The sequence below is a fragment of the Pomacea canaliculata genome, linkage group LG3, assembly GCF_003073045.1.
Source record: "Pomacea canaliculata isolate SZHN2017 linkage group LG3, ASM307304v1, whole genome shotgun sequence".
Lineage (NCBI taxonomy): Eukaryota > Metazoa > Mollusca > Gastropoda > Architaenioglossa > Ampullariidae > Pomacea > Pomacea canaliculata.
Genome location: NC_037592.1, coordinates 38,709,127 through 38,734,335, shown reverse-complemented (window position 1 = coordinate 38,734,335; position 25,209 = coordinate 38,709,127). Strand labels below are relative to the sequence as shown.

Sequence of the window (25,209 nt, the reverse complement as noted above, 5' to 3'; positions counted from 1 at the left end):
TGCCGTTGGTCGCGAGCATGTCGACAGAGAAACGAGAGGTGGGAGGAGGCGATCGGAAACAAACTGGAGGACACTGAAGCGACAGGTAAGCCTCGATTGAAATGGTTATAACCAAAGCTAAAATACACTGGATGTTGTAAATGGGTAGATAGCTATACCCTACCATGTACAATGCGGTATCCATGGAGAGGAATGTTTTTAAGCATGGTGGCATCATACGCTTGTAGCATTTTACTTTTGATGAGGTTTGCGATGAATCGGTGCTGAATTTTTTAGTCTTTTTTTTTTCTTCCTGTGTGGTAGTTTTGCTCAAGCACTGTAGTGGGTGTGAGGGTGTGAGCTGGTCAAAATTAACATGACTGGCCTGCTCTCTGTCTACCTGTGTGACTATGTTCAGGTGATGTTATGTAAAAAGCATGAATTTAGCAAAGAAATGCGCTCACTAATGATGACAAAGCAGCTGAGAAGAAAAGAAGAGAGAAGGATCACAAACAGGCGCCTACACGCGCGCGCGAATATAAATAATAAATAAATACAGCATTAATCCATGCACGCAGAGTTTGCTCTAATGACACGCCTATAAATACATGTCCATCAGGGTTTATCAGCTACAACTTCAATATCACCTATCTCACCTTTTCCTCCGTCCTTTAAGGGATGACTTTTCCCTCACATCCCGGGTTTCTTGTGAAACTTTGAAATCTTCAGCTCAAAACCTAAAGAATTCCGTTTTTCTTTCTGTCTGCGTCAGTCTGAGGAGCAGCAGAAACTTCTCGTGGATCCAACTTTCAAATTTATCTGAAATGTCTGCAGAAAGAAGCCTTATCTGTTCCCCTAACTTCACAGCTGTGAACCGCAACCACGAAGGTAGTCTCCGTGCGCCCTCACTGCCCTCGCTTCCTGCAGGTGAGGATAAGATGGCGCACCACTGCGCTGCTGCATCAGGTCGACATGCTCGTTGCAAAGATATTTGTTGTCCTCGCCTACCGTTTGATGAGGTATCCCCTCCTCCAGACACCGTCTACTTGTCTTCTGTTAATTCAAACCCTTTCTAGAGGCTTCCTTTTCGGTGTCTATTGGTTGTTTCATTTGCGACATCCAAATGTTGAAAAAAGGAAGAGTGAAAAATGGATTTAGTTACGATGCTAACTGAAGAAAGGAGATATAAGTTGTGTTTCGTTTGATCTCGTTTTTTTTCTTTCAAAATAGCGACGTTCTTCTAAGAAAAAAAAAAAAAAAAAAAAAAAAACAACAACAAACCAGTGCAGATCATACAAGACATAGCCTGGCATGAAAAATGAGCTTGAGTCGAAAGGTCTTTTTTTTTATTCTGAAGTAAACGGGGGAATCTTGGGAAGCGATCCTTCAGATCCCCCATCGGCAAGGCCAAGTTATGTCTGTCTGTTTCAGGCCAAGTTATTGCCACTTGCTTGTTTTTATTTATTTATTTTCAGGCAATACAGACCAATTTTGTGGAGATTCTCTGAAAATGCGTTCTTCGTTCCTTTTTATTTTATTTTGTGTTTGGGTAATTAGAAACCGGCGGATTTTGAATGCTAATACAGTTAGCAGTGTCCCTTACCCGCCTTTTAGGGACTTCAGAATTACTGACCTCATATCTGTAAGGTGTGGTACACCAAGACAAGAATACCAACGGTTCAATATTGTGCTGTAAATGCTGAATGATGTGCAAAAAGTACACACCCTCAGTGGCGTAGGAACTATGAGGGAAAGGGAGTGGGAGGATGACAGCCGCACCCCTAAAAAACGTTAAGCGTTGATTTGTCATTCATTGTTGGCAAAGAGTTTGCCTCCCAAAAGCCAAGCATCCTTCTATGCCCCCCGAAGTTTCCAGAAGTGTCAACTCTGTTCACACAACGGCCTAACAGAGGGGATGGGATGTTCAGATGACTCATAGTCGCACACAGCAGGCGAACGACAGACGTTGGTGATGGCTCGCAACAATGGCGGACGTCTGCTGCCATCACAGAGCGCCATTTCGCGAGACACCCAGGAAGGGGAAGTGGGGGAGCGACAGAAGAAGAGGCCGGGTGGCGGTCGCCGAGCATAGTGATGCGAGAGGGGGATCAAGGCGCCCATAGCGAATGGCAGATGGCTTCCCCCCACCCCCGTTACCCACCCCACAAGGTTGGAAGGAGCGGACCCGTTCGGCTTCCTCGCTCGTCGCTGCGTCTCTCTCCCTTGCCCCCCCCTGTCCCCGTACACACCCCTACCCTCCCCTATCGCTCTCCGGCATGGCTGGCAGCGTCTGTCAGCCCGGCGCTGTTAGCGTCGTCTGATTGATTGAACCGTTCAAATTTTCAAACCACCGACGCGCCGATCGCTGCCCGAACATGTCTTTCTGGAACTGCAGGCACGAGCAGCGAGACTTTTACCCCCAACATCATCTTCTCTCCAATACCGTGGGTGTTCCACTGAGACTGATCATCGTTAGAGCACTCGTCAGTAACCACATTTGTCTCAGACTGTGAGGCCAAACTGCCAGAACTGTGAAAACTGTTTTTTGTTTTGTTTTGAATGCTGTCGTTACCTGCATGGTGCCGGGTGTTTTGACGATAACAGGCTACAGGGTCTGCACAGTGCCAGACTTTGCACGGTGGGAAATGTTTAGGTGTTAGTGGCCTAAAGATCTTTGCCGAGTACGACCGTTTCACATCCAATTCTGTATATTTTACCTGTGAGAAATACCTCAGGTAAGAAATAAACATGAGGTAAGAAATAAACATGGGCAACAAAGGCCATCAATAATAATAACAACAATAATAATAATCATCATCATCCAAGCCCAGAAAATTTAAAACATCAATAAGCATTAACCACGAAAAGTAGCAACAGTATTTTATTTTGAAAAGTCGCAACTACATCTACACGTCTGGTGTCTCGCTGTGGGAGTCAGACGTGTTCAAACCTGTCCGCAGCATGTACCACCTGCTTTCGCGGGGCTCACAGCACACACTTCACACCCCTTACTCCCGCCCACCCACCTGCCGGAATCCAAGATGATGCACAAAACGACGTTATCGCCTGTCGGCCTTGACCGTCACGCTTTCGTGACGAGGGCAGTAAACGGGCGAAGTCCCGGATGTTCAACACACATCACCGACGAGTAGTACACGCACAGGTCGATCATGTTTGAGTGAACTCTTGTCGACTTACATGCAGACGAAGTTAGATAATCCAGACTAGTAATGTATCCTGTCTAAACGACTGTAAAAGACTTTACTTACAGCGTATTTAAAAGATGTAGAACAAACCCAAAGTGATTGGATTAGACTGACAGAGGAAGGAGTTCTGTGGGTTTATAGCTTTACCTCAGTGACCGCAATGACCCAGTGACCTCCTGACGCTCAGGTCAGGAAGCTTCACTGACACGTAGCACAGGGCAGTCTGTTTTACGTCATAAAACACTACGTTGACGTCACACAGAGCTGCGTTCATACACAACAGTGCACTACTTCTTACATCACACAGTTGCGTCATACACGACAGAGCACTACTTCTTACATCACACAGAGTTGCGTCATACACACAGAGCACTACTTCTTACATCACACAGTTGCGTCATACACAACAGAGCACTACGTCTTACATCACACAGAGTTGCGTCATACACAGGAGATAAAAAATGCGACCAATGTTTAGCACCCTCCTATTTTCTTTCTTTTCTTTGAAAGTTGATAATCCTCTGTTTTATCACTCAGTTATCTGCCATCTAAATACTCCACAGTTGTCTAAACTCTCATCGGAAAGCGGTCCCGTAAGAGAACATCCGGGCAACGGGTTCGTCTAGTTTAGGTTTCGCAATTTGTCGACACTTAACTTACTGTCAAGACCGTACTTGTCGCCAGCCGAAGGAAGGATTAGTTTTGAATGGGATGTCTTGAGAGCAACGGGTCTACACGGCCTTGTCCCTCTTCCCTGACACCAGCTCGCGAATCGTCCTGCGGCTGGACCGGTGTGTCATCAGTCCATTGACAACAGGTCGAGAAGAGCGAACGTCAACAAGCTTTAAATGGAAGAGGGATGTCGTCTGCTACGAGTGCGATAAAAGTAGGGGAGGGAAAGTTGGCCTGGGAGGACAGATTTACAGAGCCTGTATGTCACCCAAGCGCAGCGCGCGCTCGTCTGTCATGATCAGAATGTTATCTGCTACAAAAAAGCCCCGAAAACAACAAACTTTTATTCGAGGATAAACAAATTTACACAACATTTATATGACAAATTAGTTCAATGTTTGGATCAAGCTAAGCATTGGTAACATATCTTCATTTTGAGTGGTTACTGTTTGTGCTGATCTTGCTGTCAGCGGATAGTCTGCGTAGTATTATTGCGAAAGTTTTAAAAGTTGTGAGTCTGTTATGGCTCTGTTTTCCTGTGGCCATTACGTGCTGACTGGCTGGCTGGCTGGCTAAGTCTTCTGTCAATGGGCGTCCTCTTTTTACAAGATCATTTTGGCAGTGTCCTGTTTTTTCGTCAGCCAGAAATGCTTCCATTTTTGCATCATGGGAGTGTGCTCAAGTTTCCCTCTTTTTTTCAGTGGGGACCATCAGAATATCTTTCGGGTGTCAGGCCTCTGGGGATTTTTCATTCTTGATACTGATTTTTGTGCATCCCCCATCGGAGTCATGGAAAACAAGAGAATCTTTGTGTTTTAAATAAATTAAAACAAGAGAAATTAAAAAAAATTTCACTGTGTCAAAGTGATGAGATGAAACTTCCAATATTCATTTCTTTTAACTAAAGATAGTTCAGAGGACTTGAATTGGGTCCTTGAATTATATCCTTGAAACAACATATTTTTATTCGATATGACTTTCGTAAATCAATATACAGGAAACAAGGGTAAGAGTGAAAGCACATTACGAACCATCCACGACAGTAATTCGATAATCTAAGCGAGTACGAAAGTTACCCGAAGAAGTCATCTGACAGGAGAATAGTGCTCAGACTCTTGAGTGTTTTAGGTTTTTCTTTCCTTTCAGATAAACTCGTTGCAGACCTAACTCAAGAACTTCTCTTCACTCACTAGACTAGTCGCCGAGAATGGCAAAAAGACAAAAAATAATCACATTTATTTAAGTGTTTGTCGCTTGATTTCGTGGCTCGAGCCATGTCGATAACAGCTGCGATAAATCAGTAAAAACCTGATAACTTGCCAGGGCAGCTGGTCAGTACCAATGGTTCTAGAAGTGGACAGATATCAAAAAACATGTTTAATGATACTCTCCTTTGTCTGCACAGGAACTAACAGCAGTTTAATACTGTGGGGCATTCGCAGGCTTTGTGTTGCCGCATGAGTGTTTGTCGGGAGGGCTTTGGGAGGGTCGGGGTGTTGAAGAGAGGCGATTGAAGGGTTACAAATCGCGATCGTCTGCGAAAAGTAAGAATTGAAAGATGAAGGAGTTCAAGCGAGGACTGGAAAGGCGCGGCGAAGGCGATAAGACTAGGGAAATCTGGCGGCCAAGAAGTGTTTACAGCAGTGAAGTACCTTTATCACACAGTAGTGCATGTGATAAGGCTAGAGAACAGTAGGAGAAGAACTTCGCAACAAAGGACGCAAAAGTTTCGACTTTTATCACCAGATCTTCAACTGACGGCAGGTGGCCCACCCAAGATCACATGCGCAGTTTTCGAATTTGCTGTAGCTGTTAAATCGAGGGGCATCAACAGGTAATTATGTACTCAGGTGACGCCTTAGGGGGCTTACACGTGGAACTTTGCAATGTAAGTCTTTAAGTTAACAAGCCACTAGCAGGTGCTCTCATGTCACTCCTGTTTGTTTTTTTTTCGTTTCACAATAAAAACAGAAGTGGACTGACCAACCTAACCATAGCATGACCAACATCTGAACACTGAACAATTCGGACTGGTTGCTCCAGGCATACGAGTACTTTTCCGGGACTAACACCCCCAGGACACGTTCTGCTGCCTTCCGGGTTTTATTCCTATACCTTCATGGTAGATATTTTGTGTGTGTGTGTTGGGGGGGGGGGTTATTTTGTTACTTTCTCATAACTGAACATTTTAGAATGGGTTCAGATATGAAATATCTCCCCCAACAAAAATAAAATAAAGACATTTCCCACCAAGCCAAGCAAACAAAACTGAGACAAAGGCTAGTGTGTCATGCGGCCTTGACAGGTTTAGTCTTCTTTAAGATCGTTTTGACACGTGCAGCTGACAAGTGTTCTGTTCCGAGCTCCTGCACGTCCGAGAGTTTTTCCCTGCATGAGAACATTCATCTTTGTCGCTCTCAACGATGATACAAAAGAGTCTCGTCTTTGCATTGTCAGTATGTCCAGGGCCACAGACGGCTCCTCACCTGTCGCTCGTTCCGGTGCGGGAAAACTGAGACTCCCCAAGAATAGTTTTGTGATCTCAAAGTAAAAAAACTTCTCGATTTCTACAAGTTTTTTTGATGGCGTCCCGAGACCAATATAGAAATACAAAATCGTTATTAATACTTTCCAGGAAATTGTTGTACTGGAATTGTGGGGCGAACAGCATGTGCACGAGCGACCAATCACATGTGAGTGTTGAGTTACGTCACGCACCCAACCTTCTCCCTTTCGCGCGCCAGAGCACGTGGCACGCTCTTCACCAGCACCTTCTGTGATTGGTGGAAACTTAGCTCCTCGCCCGCCCTCGGATCCGCCCCGTCATTTGTCTCTCATGTGCATATTGTTATACTTGAAAGCCGGGTGGGGTGGGCAGCATGGGTATATTAGAAGTGCATACACCCTTATTGAGACCGCAGTGTCATGATCAGCACCAGTCACAGGAATACAACGGTGGGTCGACTGTCTGCTGTATTAACTGACGGGAACTGAACTCCGGAGTACAGTCGTTAGTGTCTCGCACTTGTGCGAACACAGGAATGGCATCAAACACATTTCTGCAGAAGGGTAAGAAAATACTGTTGTGAATAATTCGACAACGGCCGATAGAAATTGAGAGACATGATAACCTGTCTCTCAATGGTAGACAGTCTTTGTAGACAAGGCTACTTTCGTGAAAACTTGCGCGAATGTTTCTCAGACTTACTATTTTCAGTTACAGATTTATCTATGTCAAGTTTGAAATATTTCCCAGTTTCCTGTAGAGTAGCCAAGCTCCCAATAGAAATCTAGTCTACACTTCGTGAAGACAGGATAACTGACATTTCTATCACAATTCACACCACTGGGAGGACAACCCCGCCTCACGTATTTACGTGTAGAAAACTTGGGGAGAGATGAGGATGTAAGCTGATGAAGAAACAAATGTCCGGGTTAGTAAATTACACTAAGTATTCGAGTTTTGTTCGTGTCCGGCCATAACAGGCCAATTAATATTTTCAGCAAAACATAGGCTAGAGTTGTGCCCCTCCAAATGTTTTGTCTCCCCCATTTTCCCTTCAGGGACTCTTGTGGACCGCCATCATCTAGCTCTCGTGTTTCTAGAACTGTCATTTAGCTAATGATTCTGTTTGGCATCTGTAAGTCTTCTTTAAACTATTGCTTGTATTTTGCGACTTGTTAAAAACTATTTAAAGACTCTTTAAATCTTACAGCAATTTAATATTCCCGTCTTTAATTCTGAAAAGTCTATTGGTCTCAAAATCTTAAGAGCCTTACAGTTTTTAAGTATTTCATATATTATTTTAAAAGCAATTTTTAAGCTGATCACACGGTTAGGACTAAAATTACTGTTGATCTGTTTTCAATCGTCTGAGTACTATAAAATAAGGTTAGTCGGTCGTAAAACTTTGACAACAAATATTTCATTTTATATACTCAGTGTGTGTGTGTGTGTGACATCTTGACTGCATATCTGTGTCAAAGACAGCTGGCGCAGATATCGGCAAAGGTTTACAGCAACTTAACCGTGCATACTGAAAGCAATAAATTATTCCAGATGGACATATATTTGAACAGGGGAGAATTCGGTTTGACAAAAACTGGTATATTTGAAAAAATATGGAACACGGAGACAGAACGGCCATGACCTTAAAGAAGGAGAGTTTGCGAACAATGACCCCAACTGCCTCTACCCCAACTGCCGATGGGCCGCTCACCACCCTCCCGTTATCCAGTACTTTCGCCGTGTCTCACCTGTTCGGCGGCCAGTCGCATGAGCGACTCCGTTTTGTTTGGCTGAAACGATACCCTTCGCCCTTCTTTGGTCCAGCCAGCAGGTCCGTGTGAGGGGAAGAAAGAGAGATCGCTTGTGAATGCATTCAGCTACTATAGGTGGCGCTCACGTGTCTCTTTTGATGCTTTTGATCCTCGCAGAACAAACTGTTCTCGCTTTAGTCACAGGGCACCTTAGGTCGCGGGGACATTTCCCGTTGTCCCCTGACCATTCATGTGTGTGTGTGTGTGAACATCCCTTTTTTTGATGCCACTTCTACACTTCGGGTGGTTACTTTGGCAACAGTTGCACACAAATTATTTTTCTGCTGCTTGCGTGACTTTTGCTTTTTTGAGACCAAAGCTATCCACGCATATTTTGCGACATTATACGTCAAGCTGAAGATATATGATGAAGAAAGCAGACGAGATTTTGATGGACGATGTCAAATCACCAAAGGACGGAATCGACAAGTGGTTATGTTGATGCGAGGGAGGGAGGTCTTTGAGCCACCTTCCGACCCTCTCTATAAACAGATTTGTTCGATTTAACGACGGTCCTACTCCGAAAACAAACTGCTCTGAGTAAACACTGTTCGCTTGAAGGGACCCAGCAGGAGGTTTATGTAATCGCACAACGAACCGGGAGACAACTGTGTCGAGTTCGACAGAGCTTAGTTTATTGTCTCCCCTTGACAAAGCAGCCCCTGGAGGGGGGATGCAGCATAATTATTGGATGTAGAGGCGGCTGCGTAGGTGTTTCTCTGTTGTGAGAACAGACATCATGACCGTTATTATCAGCGACTGCAACATGTCTTAGACTGACCTAGGTCTAGGTGGCGCTCTCTCAAAGACTTTTCACATCCATTTGTTGGCAAAGTTACCCTCACTAACAGTCATTACGTTTGTCTTGATATGTTTGCTGCTATGTCTTCAGACTAAAGAATTAAAATTTTGTTGCAGACGAGAAAGCAAGCATCATGGCGCGCCATGGCAACGCCAGACCTGCAATGAGTATATCAGGGCAGGAGAAGGTCGAGGACAGCCAAGGAAGGGTCATGCACTCTCTTGACAGGAAGTCTGAGATGATCGCCACGCCGTCGCGAGTTTTTAACGGGAAAGGCCGTGACTACAACGACATTAATGAATCGTTTCTTCTCTCTGCTCGATCGCAGACTGTCCGCCATGGTCGTCCGGACATCCAGACAGCTAGAGGCATGGACTATTCCTTCTCAGAAGGCAATGAAGATAAAGAGAACTACATGTACTTACAGTCAGACAGTTCTATAACTTCTCCTGACTTGGGCAAGTGGGTGAGTCGCAGAACCCCTATTAGACTAACATTTAGCCCCAGTCAAAAGAACGCAACCGGTACAAACTCGCCCTCGGAAATTCGGGAAAGATTTCAACGATTTTCTGCCTCGCAAGAGACACATATTAAGCAACCTTCAGCCTGAGACAAATATATCCCCGACTACATCTAGGCTGATGACAGGAGACCGAAACTCTCCCAGCAAAAAAACACAACTTTAAGATTTGACTCGAAAACGCAAAATAAATCGCTTTCTCCGGAAAAGTTTCGGCAGACTAGCTCCTCTACAGACAAAAGCAACATAGAAGCTCACACCATTGGGGGCTGAGACAGGGTCTGGCAGTGCTGACTGGGACAGCGGGATAGGGACATCTGGTCCCCTTGATCTTTCTCTACCTTGGAGGAAACGTGCAGAGTCAGTCTCTACCCCACTGAGGGGTGTCAGAGCAAAGAGACAACTAGAGCCTGAGTTAGAGCTCGATTCTGGTGTTGACAGCACAGAGAAGGAGAAGCCACGTGAGCCCAAGAACAACCGTAAAAGCAGAAGAAGAAAGCTTCTAACATCGACGCCAAAGGTCGACTCCAAAACCAACATCGAGAAGGACTCGATCCACTTGATTCCTTTAAACCGCTTGCTAGAATTGCAGGGCAAAGGGGAAGCTTCAAAGACAGAGGCTGCAGCGAAATTGTCCCAGAAACGCGCGTGCATGGTGGGTCGTTGGGAAACGGTGAATGTCGCTTAAACGATGTCCATAGAAGAGCCGCAGGGTTGTGTTCTCAGAAGCTGTCCACCAAATGGCCTTTCTGTGTCCCCGGTCACGAGAAACGCGCTCCCTGAGATGGTTGAGCATCACGAGGGCGCTGACATGAAAACGTATTCAGGTTCCTTCTCCTCGACAACCACATGTGACGTCAGAGTCGTGCGTGCTGGGAGTCGGGTCTGATATTGGAATAGTAGCTTCACCAACTCCATGCCCGCCTGCAACCCAGATCGCGTCAAGCGAACAGAGGGTGGTCAGGAGGTGTGGCCACATGGCCGTCAGTTACTCTACTCCTCGTGCCGGACCGAGCATGCGCAATGGCCTCAGAACAGTTCGTTCGACAAGCCGAGCATAAGCCATGGTGCATCAGGCGCTGCAGACGACAGTGCAGGGCTTGTTATTGCTGATACTGATCTCGCACAGCAGGTGTCTGCTGCATTACCCAATAAATCGTCAGCAGCAGGAATTTCTGGGTCGACGTTCTCCGTCGAGAACCTTCTGAAAACCGACAAAAAGCCTCAAAAGGGCCTGGATGCACGGAGACAACGTACGCAGGTTCTGCTTTTGATTCTCGCGGACTTGAAAGACTTTACGACAGACAGCTACCTACTAAAAGTCTTTTGCCATTACCATCGTCACTGCCGCTGATGCCTGTGCAGTACAACTGGCCCGCCTACAAACCACCCCACGATTTGCTGACCCTCACAACAGACCCTCCCTTCGTGACCCCGAATCTGCAGGGATACCAAACTCAGTTTTCACCCGCAGCACTGCCGTCCTCTCATCCAATGGCGAACTCGTGCTTCTTGCCAGCAAGACCCAGTCAGATTCAGTTTACGTCTGAACATCAAGGTCACGTGATCGCCTCGTCAGGTACATCATCTCCTTGCAGCCCGCCACAGACACCTGTCGACAACCACCAGCAGCGCAGGGTGTCTTCAGTCGCACCCACAGTCGACCCCGAGGACGCTGCGGTGAGGACGAGCAGACACACAGTCTTACTCGAAGGCAAAGGTCATGCGGATGGCGAGAAAAGCGAAGGTCATGATGAGGATGGCGAGGAAAAGGAGGCCAAAGGTCAGGACATAACGATGGTAAGTGCCTTTGTCTGCAATGTTCTTACATCCTAATCAGCCAACGAATCAATTTGGTTAACGTGCGCGGGGTTTTTTTGTTTTTATCTTGTTCTCATCGATAACTTTCTCCACCTTTTTATAGAAGATCGAGAACGATAAGACAACCCAGAACTCCAGTCTCCTGAAGCCCGATGAGGCTTTGGATCACCTCAGTCACGTGATCTCAACATACGCTCCTAATGTCAACCTCTGCCCGAGCCTTGTCAAGACCGTCAGTGTAAGTTGAAAGTTATAGTAGGCATGAATGTGATATACATTTCGGTTTGAAGGAACTGGAAAGCCGCCCACCATCTTTTAATTACGCGCGAAGGCCAATATGCTTAAAATGAATGAGAAGCAAATACTTCCTACGAGCAATCGTGTGACACACCATGTTAAAGGTCGTCGTCTAGTTTTTGCTTTTTGTTTTCTACAGAGTGTTAAGGATGGGTTTGTAGGAGTCATCAACTCTGGACTTGGAATCGTCAACCCAAACTACACGAGGAGCTTCATTCCGCCATCGGATAGTAAGTTAGAGAATGTTGTATTGACAATAACAATTCATTAACAAACTTGATTGGAAAGCATATTAGCGTCCTTTTCTCTTCTCTCCATTTATAAGGAAACCATTTTAATCTCAAGATGTACGTGTCTGTAACGAAGGCAATATCACGTGACTTTTCTCTTGATCGTTTGGCAGTGCCGGGTTCCTTCCAATGCTCCGTGTGCAACAAAGTAATGAAGAGCAAGAGAATGTACAACCGACACAGGCGCAACCATTTGCCCGTCAAACACTTTCTCTGTGTCTTCTGCTACAAGGGATTCAACGATTCTTTCGACTTGAAGCGCCATACTCGAACTCACACAGGTTGGTGCTCTCGCCACCGGGGCTCACATGTCTTTCACAAAAGTCACGAGAGTATTTTTGTTGTCACCAAAGAAATTTTACTTCTGTTTTCTTTTTTCACACCAAATTTTAGTCACTGTTTTTTTTTTCATTATTATTTTGTTTACAGCGGCTTTCCCTTGAACAGTAGTTTCATGTTGTACCTTTTCCATATCCCCGTGAATAAAATTTTTTCTTTGTATTGTTTTAAGAAAAAGTTATTTTTTATTATTAGGAATAGTCATTTAACGTTTTGGTAAGCTCCACAAATAACACTGGTTTTTGTTTCTAGGCAACAAGCCGTACGCGTGTCCCATCACTCCCTGCACGAAGACCTGCGCCCAACGTGTGACCCTAGAGAACCATCTCGAGAAGATCCACGGGATCAAAACACCTTACGAGAAGAAAGAGCGCCGCCCCAAGGTGTATGTCTGCGAGCTGTGCCAGACAACTTACCACACCCGCCACGAGGTGGTGGAGCACACCAAAACCAATCACCCTAACGACCCGTGTCTGCAGAGGCTGCACGACCGACGCCATTTTGGCGCGGAGGAAGGTTCAGGAAGCTCCCAGAACCAGCCCAAGGCCCGTCGCCGAACTGGTCGGCAGAGAAAGTGACGCTCGGCGCTATCGCCATCAAAAGCGAAAACTTTATGTAAAGTCTCCTTGCCTGACACTTGCTTTGCAAAAACACTGACCAAGATAAACTGATAAAAACCTGACTCACTGGATATTTCCAGAGTCAGACATCATCTTACTGATAGGAGTTTTCAAGTGCTAGCGATGGACATATGGATACTCAATGTAAAATATATATATTTTAAATTCCCAGCACTTCGACTCTGCTCCTAACTTTTTGATGTCCCTCTCCCACTTTGTCCTAGTGAGATTATCGCCCTCGTTTACACAAGCTGCTGTCCATACATTCAGATGCTTGTAGAGGGCGCTATCGGGTTTCCAAATGTTTTCATAGATAGGGTCGCTGTTACATATTCTTAGTTGCTGACACGGCGTAAAACAATCAACCATCACAGATAGGGTTTTAAAAACCAGTGGCGCAGGAAGATGCTCATATTTGTGGGGGTGGGGTGGGAGGGGTAAACCATGTTGACAGTGAACATTCTTGCCACTTTTTTTCTGAAGGGAGGTTGGTCCCACTCTCCACTCCAGGTTCCTACGCCAAACGCTCATTTTTTTTTTTTTAGAAATCTGCGAATCTTGAGATCAACTTGCTGCCTTTGGGCTTCATTGCCTGCATGCTGCTATCGGATTTGCTGCCTTCGATTCTCGAGGACACGATTTTTGTTTGACTACGACAGACAGCTACCTACTGCTAGTCTCTTGCCTTTAGCATCATCCCTTCCTCTGATGACCCGTGCAGTACAACTATCCTGTCTACAAACCACCCCACAATTTACTGACCTTTGCCACATACCCCTTTCCTGCTACCCCGAATCTGAAGGGATACTAGACAAGCTTTCTCATCCGTTGTGCTGTCGTCCTCACATCTGGTGCGAGTGATGGTGAACTCAACTTATTGTCAGCAAGATCCAGCCAGATCCAGCTTACGTCTGAACAGCCAAGTCACGTGACCGCTTGTCAAGAATGCCGTTCTCTCCCTCCCCAGCAGTCCAGTTACCAGAAAATTGCAGGTTGCAGCTAACGGCAGAAGTAGTGGTGACGAGCAGACGTGCTTCCTTCAGTCTCACTGGAAAACGAAGATCAGGATAAGGATGGCGAGAAAAAGCAAGGCCAAAGAATAATAATGGTGTGTGCTTTGTGTCTTCTTTGTTCATATATCCATTGTTTTAAATCTGCTGATCACGCCTATCGTTTTGTAAAAGATTTCGTGAAACTTAAAAGTTGTCTTGACAAAAATATTTGCAAGACTAATTGAAAAATTAGTAATTAGTAATTTTTTCTATACCTAGCCCACTAAGAATAATATACATTTAAAAATACACTTCTAAAAATGAGCAAAGATGTGTATATTTCTATTCTACGCTATACAGGCACACTTATTCTATAATGTTTCGTATGACAAGAGCATTTCCAGGCAATTATTGGAGACTCTCTGTTGTGCAGTGCCCATTTTATTCTGGTGATGAGAAATGAAAAACGAAACGATGTCGCCCAGCACTAAAGGAGCTACACCCGTCCACCACGGTTTCCTCAAGGGTTCCAACCATTCCAACGAATTGAAACGTCACATTCAAACCAGCATGGGTAAGTACTCGGTCAGTACCGGGTGGCATTCTTCTGTCAGAAAAGAAGTTACTCGAGATTTTGTTTTATTTACCCCAAAGGTTTTGCTTCTTTTTTTTTTGTACCTAGAAGTTTAGGAATTGAGCTTTCGCAGTTTTAGTTTTTATTTCGTTAGTTCCATTAATAGTTTTTTCGAGGTATTTTTTTAAGTGGTTTAAGCTGGTTTCATATTCCTAGAAAACTGTGTTGCTTTGTAGTGTTTAGTTTCGTACAAATAGTCATTTGAGTTTAGCAAGATGACTTTGATTTTTTTCCTCCACGAATGGTCACACACTTTTGTTCTACAAATTGTCAACACACATTTTCTTATTGTTTGTAGGATGTGGCCAGACACGCACGAAGTCTTTGCACGCAACGTGGACTCTGGAGATCACCTGCAGTTGATCCATGAGATGAAGAATCTGGACGTGAAGTTGTCTAAGAACTGTAACAACTACCTACTACACTCGCCACGAGGTGGCGAAGCACATCAAGATCATCCACCCAGAAGAACCTTGCCTGCAGAGGCTGCACGATCGACACCATTTTGGCGCCGTGGAAGGCTCGAGCCCAAGTCTCACCTCCGACCCGATCGGCAGAAAAAAAAAAAGGAACGGTCGTTAGATGGCCCTGCAGATTAAGAGTGAACTACACTCCCTCTTAAGCTATGAACACACACCACCTTCGTGTATGAACGTGCCGTAGACTTTACTATGGTGGGACAGTTTGTCAAAACATCAAGAAATGGGATTTTTGAGACACTAAATATAGGTGAATGCACAAAAAGCCCGGACTTCTGGATCATGCTACAAAAGATTGTGTCCCCTTCCCAATTTTTGTTGTTATTTTGTGGTCGTCATTAAGACGAGTTGCGGCTCGATACTTGTAGAGTGCACATTTTTGACGAGTATGGCTTTAAACATAGTAATCATTGTCTTCATTATCATCGTTGAGTACTGTACATAAAAGGCTTGACCATGTGGCCATGATCACCTTGATGTTTTAAATTATTGCGTTCTATAGAAATCCATGCAGTATTCTATGCAGTCCAGATCTTGCTGCATTCGAATCTGCATTTCTTAAAAGAGCGTTTCACTCTTTCGTAATATTTCCCTTAGCCATGTAAATTAAGTTCAGATTTTTTTCTGTTGGAATTAAAATTTGGACATAAGACTGGACCTATTGTCATTGAGTTGTATTTATGTTTTTAACAACAAGCATTTAAAAGGGGATCGAACATATCTGTTTAACAAAGACACAACAAACTTTTCACGTGACAAGTCACAGAAAGTATTTCATCAGGTTCAGTGAATCACATGACAGTCACAATGCTACTTTCCGAAAGGCTTACAACACGAGAATGGATGTTTATATCGAACAGAGCTACTTGCTTACTTATATTTGAATTATATTATCTTTAAAATAGTAATACAAAACAGTGTGTGTGTGAGAGATTTGTGTTTAACGTCGGAAGGCAATATCACGTCGAGAGAGAGAGAGGAAGTAACTCTTGTTCGTGTAAGGGAAGTAACTCTAGGGTCGTTATTATCTTCTGATTGTCACCCAGCATCCGACTCAAGTGTTCCGCGTACGGGAAAGTAATAAAATAAGTAAAAAGCACTTTTCTTTTAAAAAAAACCACTTTTGTTTGAAATGTACTTAAAAGGATAATAATATAATTTATTTCCTTAGCTCTCGGGATTTTCTGTAACAGATGTAACTTAAAATACAAAACGTGGCAGGGCTTATCCACTTTTTTTTTTCCTGTCCATCTTTATCACAGCATTCATCCAGTGGAAAAATCTTCTCGGCTTCAGTCTCTGTCAATAATTACTCATGATTCTTTTGCTTCTTCTTTTGTTGGCATCTTTTCTTTCTGTTGCAGTTTCATCCGTCTGTGTTCTCTCTCTCCTATAGGGTCGAGTGACGTGGCAATGTGACGGTTGATAATGTGGCATCCGGCTATGTGACTGACTGAGTTGCGGTATTTTGTTTGTAGACGCTTTGTGTATGTGGGAATTGATCGATGTGTTCGTTTTATATTTTTGTAACTTTATAGCCTTCTTACACGCTGAATCAGGGGAGACAACCATTAGTTTACTAGTCCTAAAAGATAGGCTACTTCTCTCCCTTAATTCGGCCTACACATTGTCCTACAAAATTAAATTAAAACAAATTATTTGACTACTTGTGGACTGCTGGAAATTATTTAATCTTGCGTCTTTACGGTAAATGAGTAACTGGTGACAATTTCAGACCTCTAGGAGTGTGGTAAGTCGGTTCTTACACCAGCCCAAGTCTCCCAAATCACAAGGGGAAAAAATCAAGCTGCACACAGTTCTGACAAGTTTACCTGCCAAATCACACATTTGGACATGTCAGGTAAAAACACAGGTAAGATTGCAAGATTCAGGACAGAAAGACAAATGCAAAACGCATTAAAATTCAAAACAAGTGACTGTTAACATGCCAGGATGACTACCAGCTCACACATTGCGAGTGACACAGTGAACACCAGCAAGTACTGACTGTTAACATGCCAGGATGATTACCAGTTCATACACTGCGAGTGACAGTCACATGTATATAACGCAACAGTTTTCTATGTCCTACATCTTGAGTCACCTGTGAGTCTGTACTGCTGCATTGTTCTCGAGGTGTGACCAACGAAGTGTTGGCATTCGCTAATTATAATGGTCAACATACTGCCCTTGGCTGATACCTGGTACGCGGGCCAAGAAGCGGGTGTCAGCTACCCAGGTAAGCTTCTCTGTAAGGGGTTACAGTGTGATGTGTGAGACTGTACAGTTCCCCAGGGCCAGCTGATAATGACAGATATCCCCTCCTCCCTCAGGGGTCAGTCATTAGTTGCCTCATTTGGTTGTACTTAGATGCAGTCGTCGTCGCACAGAACTCGTCTTCTCTCACTCAACTAGCCGTTGGGAATGGCAAATAAATAATAAAAAAAAAAAGAATTGAGAGTTAAAGAAGTTGGATGACGGTAATAAGGTAGTGTGCTTTACAGAAAACCTTTGGAGAAAGGACTGTTTTCATCCTCTCCACTTAGTTTGTGAGGCGGTGGCGACAACGACGAAGATAATCATAATGACAAATACGGAGAAGAAAAGAAATGTTTTGAAAAAAATTTTGGTAAGCATGTTACAGCATAAGTAAGCATGCTATAAGAAATAACGAAGTAACTACCTGTACTTTGTGTATTTTTTGTGGCTGAAAGTGACTTGAAAAGTACAACCATTTGATTCGGCTTTTATGTTAGTTGTTTTACAAAGCTTGTGTAAGGTAGGTTTCAATGGGACCTAAGTTGTAGCACTGTGGCACGACTGTGACAAGGAGAGGACAGACACGTGACTGGATAATAACCGTCCTTGTTTCTACGCTGTAACAGTTATAATCCTCATCGTCATCGTTCCCTCATCGCTGACATTTCATAGCATCGCATGACCTCACCCATCAGTGGCGACATCTAGTCAGACAGCCAGGAGGTGATGTGTGATGTAACAGAGAGACATTATCACCTGCGAGCAAGATTCAGCGAACCGTGAAGGCTTAAGCCCCTCCCCCCCCCTCCGACTCCGCGAAGAACTGAGTTTGAAAGAGAATTAGCCGCCGGCGGTCTGCGGGTCTTAATTAAGGAGCTATTCAGGTTGGTGGTGGCGGTGACTGGCATAGTTTCAGTGCTCATAGGTAATACCTATTAGCGGAAATTTCTTTTATTTTTAATAGTTACATCATTCATCCATCATTTCAAACGGTCTTGTGGCTTGAAGCGGTTCCTGTAAGATTAATAAAGCTATTATTCGTCCACTTTATATCAGCAGCCACCCTGAATGACTGATTAAGAGAAGTGGAGTGGATGATGTAAGGGTCAGGTGAACACTTCAAGCACAAGCCACCAATCAGGGATCAGTATCGTATATTGCTCCGCCCCCTCGCTCGTAACAACTGTTCGTGGCTCGCGCCTTGCCAGCCCTTCCCGTCTTCCCATTGGTGCAGACTTGGCCCTTGGCCGGCCCTCAAGCACCCCAAGACCACCCCATCTTGATGATTTATCTACAGATGGGTGTATCTGGCTTAATTACGATTGATGAGTAGACGCCAGGTACGGTCGAGTGAAACGGGTATATTACCAGTTGATACACTGACGTGGACAGTTTGTGATCAGCTCTCGTGACACGAACACAACAATGGACATTATGATGCTGTACCCAGTGATACCCGAGTCAGCTTACAAGTTTATGAGAATGTCATCCAACACATTGCAGCAGAATGGTAAGAAGACTGTCTGTCCCTCTGTCGTCTGTCTGTGTGGATGTAAGCTGATGCACATAGAAATATACAGATACAGCAGCATGGTGTGGAGTAAACATTGTGTGTGTCCTGTCACAACAGGCGATTGCAGTCTTTTAGCAAAGACTGGGACAAAGAACCCAGCGCACGTGCATTGCTCATGTTGTAAAAGACAAGATTTCTCATCAACGAATATTTTCACCTTCCAACAAGCGGTTATTTTTAAACTTCCACTGTTGTGCAAAATATCTGATGGAATCATGATGGAGTTCGTGATTAAAGGGTCAGCGAATGTCTGAAATTGGATTTGTTGTGCTGCTCGGCAGATGTGATTCACAGGCAGTCGACCGTTTGATGACCAGGCCAGTCCCTGCACTCAACCTGAACATTTGTGTGACAAAAGGGCATAGAGTTCATCCGATGGGTATCAAACCAAATGCTGTCTTCCGTTGAGCTCAGTCGCTTACATGTGGAAAATATGTTATTAATACTAGATTATCTTTAACTTTTCCTTGCATTGCTTTTATTGTGTACATAAAGCTCAGAAATGATCTATACGAATTAATATGTCATCTTCCTTTTCTGTTAAAAACAATTGTAGATATTTTGATATTTAGTTGCTTTTACGTTGGAATGACATCTTGGATTTTCCTTGGCAAAATACAAAGATTTTTAAATCGTAACATCGCTATCCGTTTAGCCTGGCTTCGTGTTGTTTGTCTTGATATGTTTGCTGTTATGTCTTCAGACTAAAGAATTAAAATTTTGTTGCAGACGAGAAAGCAAGCATCATGGCGCGCCATGGCAACGCCAGACCTGCAATGAGTATATCAGGACAGGAGAAGGTCGAGGAAAGCCACGGAAGGGTCATGCACTCTCTTGACAGGAAGTCTGAGATGATCGCCACGCCGTCGCGAGTTTTTAACGGGAAAGGCCGTGACTACAACGACATCAATCAATCGTTTTTTCTCTCTGCACGATCGCAGACTGTCCGCCATGGTCGTCCGGACATCCAGACAGCTAGAGGCATGGACTATTCCTTCTCAGAAGGCAATGAAGATAAAGAGAACTACATGTACTTGCAGTCAGACAATTCTATTACTTCTTCTGACTTGGGCAAGTGGGTGAGTCGCAGAACCCCTATTAGACTAACATTTAGCGCCAGTCAAAAGAACGCAACCGGGACCAACTCGCCCTCGGGAAAATTATGGAAAGATTTCAACGATTTTCTGTCTCGCAAGAGACACATATTAAGCAACCTACAGCCTGAGACAAACGTGTTCCAGACTGCATGGACAGCGTCTGACAGTCCTGACTGGGACAGTGGCAAAGGTCCCCTTGACCTTTCTGTACCTTGGAGGAAACGTGCAGAGTCAATCTCCACCGTTGCAGACGACAGTTCAGGGGTTGTTGTTGCTGATACTGATCTCGCACAGCAGGTACCTGCTGCACTACCCAATAAATCATCAACAGCAGGAATTTCCGGGTTGACGTTCTCCATCGAGAACCTTCTGAAAACCGACAAAAAGCCCACAAAAGGGCCTGGATGCACGGAGACAGCGTACGCAGGTTCTGCTTTTGATTCTTGTGGACACAGGTTTGAACATCAAGGTCACGTGATCGCCTCGTCAGGTATACCATCTCCTTGCAGCCCGCCGCTGACACCTGTCGACAACCACCAGCAGCGCAGGGTGTCTTCAGTTGCACCCACAGTCGACACCGAGGACGCTGCGGTGAGGACGAGCAGACACACAGTCTTCCTCGAAAGCAAAGGTCATGCGGATGGCGAGAGAACAGAAGGTCATGATGAGGATGGCGAGGCCAAAAGACAGGACATGACGATGGTAAGTGTCTTTGTCTGCAATGTTCTTACATCCTAATCAGCCAACAAATCAATTTGGGTAACGTGCGCTTATATATATATAAAAAAAAGAAAAAAAAAAGTGTGCTCATCCGCTGCTTTCTGCACCTTTTTATAGAAGATCGAGAAAGAGAAGACAACCCGGAACTCCAGTCTCCTGAAGCCCGATGCGGCTTTGGGTCACCTCAGTCACGTGATCTCAACATACGCTCCTAATGTCAACCTCTGCCCGAGCCTTGTCAAGACCGTCAGTGTAAGTAGTCAGTTGAAAGTTATGGTAGGCATGAACAAATTATGTGATGTACATTTCTGTTTGAAGGAACTGACAAAGCCGCCCACCATCTTTTAATTAATCGCGAACGTCAATATGTTTAAAACGAATGAGGAGCAAATGTTTCCTAAAGATACACCTCATCGTTGGTTTTTTTGTTTTCTACAGAGTGTTAAGGATGGGTTTGTAGGCGTCATCAACTCCGGACTTGGAATCGTGAACCCAAACTACACGAGGAACTTCATTCTGCCGTCGGATAGTAAGTTAGAGAATGTTGTATTGACAATAATATTTACACCTTAAAAACATCGAGGGAGAATACCGCGCGCGGGTGTGGGAAATATTTTTTACACTGTTAGTAACGAAGGCAATATCACGTGACTTTTCTCTTGATCGTTTGGCAGTGCCGGGTTCCTTCCAGTGCTCTGTCTGCAACAAAGTAATGAAGAGCAAGCGAACTTACAATCGACACAGACGCAGCCATTTGCCCGTCAAACACTTTCTCTGTGTCTTCTGTTCCAAGGGCTTCAACGATTCCTTCGACTTGAAGCGCCATACTCGAATTCACACAGGTCGGTACTGTCGCCACCGGGGCTCACATTTGTTTTTCACATAAGTCACGGGAGTATTTTTGTTCCACCGAAGAATTATTTACAGGTTTTGCTTCTGTTTTGTTTTACCCTAATTTTAGTCACTAGCCGTTTTTTTCCCATTATTATTTTGCTTACTGCGGTTTCCCCTTTCATGTTGTACCTTTTCCATGTTCCCTGGAATAAAGTGTTTTTCTTTGTATTGTTTTGACAAAAAGATGTTTTTTTCTTAGGAATAGTCATTTAAAGTTTTGGTAACCTCCACCAATAACACTGATTTCTGTTTCTAGGCAACAAGCCGTACGCGTGTCCTATCCCGCCCTGCACGAAGACCTTCGCCCAACGTGTGACCCTAGAAAATCACATGGAGAAGATCCACGGGGCCAAACAATCTTACAGGAAGAAAGAGCGCCGCCCCAAGGTGTATGTCTGCGAGCTGTGCCAGACAACATTCCACACCACGTGACGAGGTGGTGGAGCACACCACAAAGAACCATCCACACGACCCGTGTCTTCGGAGGCTGCACGTTCGACGCCATTTTAACGCGGGGGAAGGCTCGAGCAACCCAAGTCTCACCTCTGATCCGGGAGGCTGAAAAAGGAACGGTCGTTAGATGGGCCTGCAGATTAAAAGTGAACTACACTCCCTCTTAAACTATGAACACAAGTGTATGAACGCGCTGTAGACTTTACTATGGTGGGACAGTTTGTCAAAAACATGAAGAAATGGGATTTTTGAGACACTACATATAGGTGAACGCACAAAACCCAGACTTCTGGATCATGCTACAAAAGGTTGTGTCCTCTTCCCAATTTTTTATTGTTAATTTGTGGTCGTCATTAACACGAGTTGCGTGCGGCTCGATACTTGTTGAGTGCACTATTTTTGACATTTTCTTCATCCTCATCGGTGAATGCTGCACATGAAAGTCTTGACCACGTGGTCATTATCGCCTTGATATTTTAAATTACTGCGTTCTGGAGAATTCCATGCAGTATTCCATGCATCCAGATCTTTCTGCCTTTGAATCTGCATTCTCAAAAGAAGCGTTTCGCTCGTGTCAATGTATATCTATATCTTTATATTTCGTAATCTTTTCCTTCGTAATGCCCTTGGTTGACACCTGGTGAACAGGCCAAGAAGCGGGTGTCAACTACCCAGGTAAGCTCTAATCTGTCAGCGGTTACAGTGTGAGGTGTGAGAGCGTACAGTTCCCCAGGGCCAGCTGTTTGTGACAGATATCCACTCTTCCCTCAGGGGTCAGTCATTAGTTGCCTCCTTTGACCCCAACCCCGTTCCCACACACAACTTCTGGTCTCAGCACTCGGCGGGTGGACGGGGTTGGGATATGTTCCGAGGTACTTACATGCATGTGATGACGATTACAGACTTTTTTTACAATTTTTAAAAACTGGAATTTAGAATAAAAAAATATTAAACCGTTTTCCAGAGATGGAAAAAAAAAGGTGAAGATTTTATTTTTCCTATAAAGCGTGGAAAAGTTTTGCGATTGTGGGAGTGCAGCCATTGTGTGTCGGGAGTTTCCACAACTCAGAAATGAACATTCGTCACACCATCAAAATGAAGTCCGTTACAATGTTAACATCTCCAAGAGACTGAATACTGTTACAGAGATATGTCGCACTGTTGGCACAGAAATTTAATTTGTTTTTAATGAAATTAATTTAAATATTTACAAAGCCTCATTGTCGCCAATGGATGTGAAAGCTATAACAAGCTAGAAAGAGGTAAAAGAAAGATTTGAACACATTTCGAAGAAAACTAGAAAATGTCGACAAAGTTGATTCAGCCAAGCGTAAAGGCTTAGTCCCCCCTCCCCCGACTCCGCGAAGAATTGAGTTTGAAAGAGAATTAGCCGCGGGAGCTGTGTGGGTCTTAATTAAGGAGCTATTCAGGTGGTGGTGGTGGCGGTGGTGACTGGCCTGGTTTTATTGGTGACACCTTTTAGAGGAAATTTCTTTTATTTTTAATAGTTACGTCATCCATCCATCATTTCAAACGGTCTTGAAGCGGTTCCTGTAAGATTCATGAAGCTATTATTCGTTCACTTAGGAGGGAATGGTCTGCCGACTGTCTCTAGACTGCCAACTGTCTCTAGACAGGGTGAGGTAATAATTTGTTAGATAAGAGGATACCCTGCTACCACAATCAATGTTTGTAAAGCCGTGTGGTGATGATGGACACAAGGATGTCGTATGTGGTGGCTGCTTATGGATCGTCACAGACACTGTTTTCTCGCGGAATATCAATCAGGGCTGCTACTTAACTTCGAGCCTGATTTTGATCTTCCACATCAACTGTTTTCGTAGAGAAGTAAGGAGGAGAATAGCCGCCTCATTAAGTTATCGATGAGACAGCTTTGTTGACTCAGTTGTAGGAACATAAGAAAGATCGTGGCTTTAACGAATTTTATACAGTGGTGCGACGGAAACTTTCTAGAGTTAAATGTAGATAAGACAAAAGAAATGGACATAGACTTTCGGAGAATCAATGATGACACACAAACACGCACGCGCGCGCACGCACACACACATTCACGCTCACGAGTAAGGGAGAGAGAGAGAGAGAAAGAGAGAGATTAACAAGCACGTGCAGTTTTCCTGAGAATTTTAATGATGCCGTATTCAACTAATTCATAATTGCCATAGCTCAGTACAGCTCACTTCATCCACTGATTTAGCAGAACACCATTTTAAGTTCAGATTTGATGAAATATTTCATCAAGGTCAGACAAAACATTTTCATTGTGTGTCATTTAATGAACAAACTTATTGTTGAGTAGTTATCCCTGGTTAGTTTGGGGAGATGGGGACGAGAGGCGCAGCATGTTTCTCGGGTACAAAGTACCCCAGCAGCCACCCTGAATGCGACAAATTAGACAAGAGAAGACAAGCTGCCTCAGGTAAGGGAAGTTACACGTCAGGTCAGCTGCAATCAAGATTCCATTAGCACGAGGCCTGAACGAGGTGTGATCGTCAACGGCTTAGTCGCCCTCTCGCTGTTGCCATCACTATTGTCGTCATTAGCCTCAGGCCTCGGCTGATAGGAGCTCAAGACTAAAGACTAAAGGGACAGTAAGCTGATGACTGTGATGACTGTAGACGGCACATCATCAGAATAAACAGACATTTGTTAACATTTTGACACCTTGATTCTCACTCAGCGCCCTCTCTCTGTTAATACGCTTATAATAATAATAACAACAACAAAACAACAACAACAACAAAACAACAACAAAATTATTATTTATATCACCCTTTCCCAATGATTTGTTTGGAGGGCTTTACAGAAATAATATACTGACTGAACCATAAACATATACAAGCACAATCTAACAAAATTATAGTTTGTTCTTAAGAATGTTATTTCAGTTATTTAATTTGACGAAGACCTTTCGGGTGTGGTTGGAGTGGGGTGGAGGTGGACGGGTGGAAGAAAATGACAAACTAAGAGCAGTGGAGTGGATGATGTAAGGGTCTGGTGAACGCTTGAAGCACAAGCGACCAATCAGGGGTCAGTATCGTATATTGCTCCGCCCCCTCGCTCGTAACAACTAATTTATCGCCTTGTTCTAATTTAATGTAATGTTTTATTTCTACTAATTAGTTCAAAGATATAAAGCAATATATTTTTGCGTATTCTGCTACCATCGTAAGTAAATATTTGTTTCTTATTTTGTCCGTTTCTTCAAATCTCGTCGGAAGTGA

General features: G+C 44.2%; 2 protein-coding genes across 2 annotated transcripts; both read left to right on the top strand.

The window, feature by feature from the left end:
- Window positions 1-3: 3 nt before the first annotated feature.
- Window positions 4-21,946, top strand: LOC112559672 (zinc finger protein 865-like). Its single transcript, XM_025231006.1, has 6 exons — window positions 4-85; window positions 19,533-20,602; window positions 20,738-20,872; window positions 21,059-21,149; window positions 21,295-21,462; window positions 21,771-21,946. The coding sequence occupies exons 2-6, from the start codon at window positions 19,550-19,552 to the stop codon at window positions 21,944-21,946; spliced, it is 1,623 nt and encodes a 540-aa protein (XP_025086791.1). The 5' UTR covers window positions 4-85; window positions 19,533-19,549.
- Window positions 5,341-15,647, top strand: LOC112560666 (transcriptional regulator ovo-like). Its single transcript, XM_025232670.1, has 8 exons — window positions 5,341-5,979; window positions 9,096-11,299; window positions 11,424-11,558; window positions 11,757-11,847; window positions 12,021-12,188; window positions 12,499-13,974; window positions 14,292-14,432; window positions 14,791-15,647. The coding sequence occupies exons 2-6, from the start codon at window positions 10,853-10,855 to the stop codon at window positions 12,822-12,824; spliced, it is 1,167 nt and encodes a 388-aa protein (XP_025088455.1). The 5' UTR covers window positions 5,341-5,979; window positions 9,096-10,852; the 3' UTR covers window positions 12,825-13,974; window positions 14,292-14,432; window positions 14,791-15,647.
- Window positions 21,947-25,209: the final 3,263 nt, after the last annotated feature.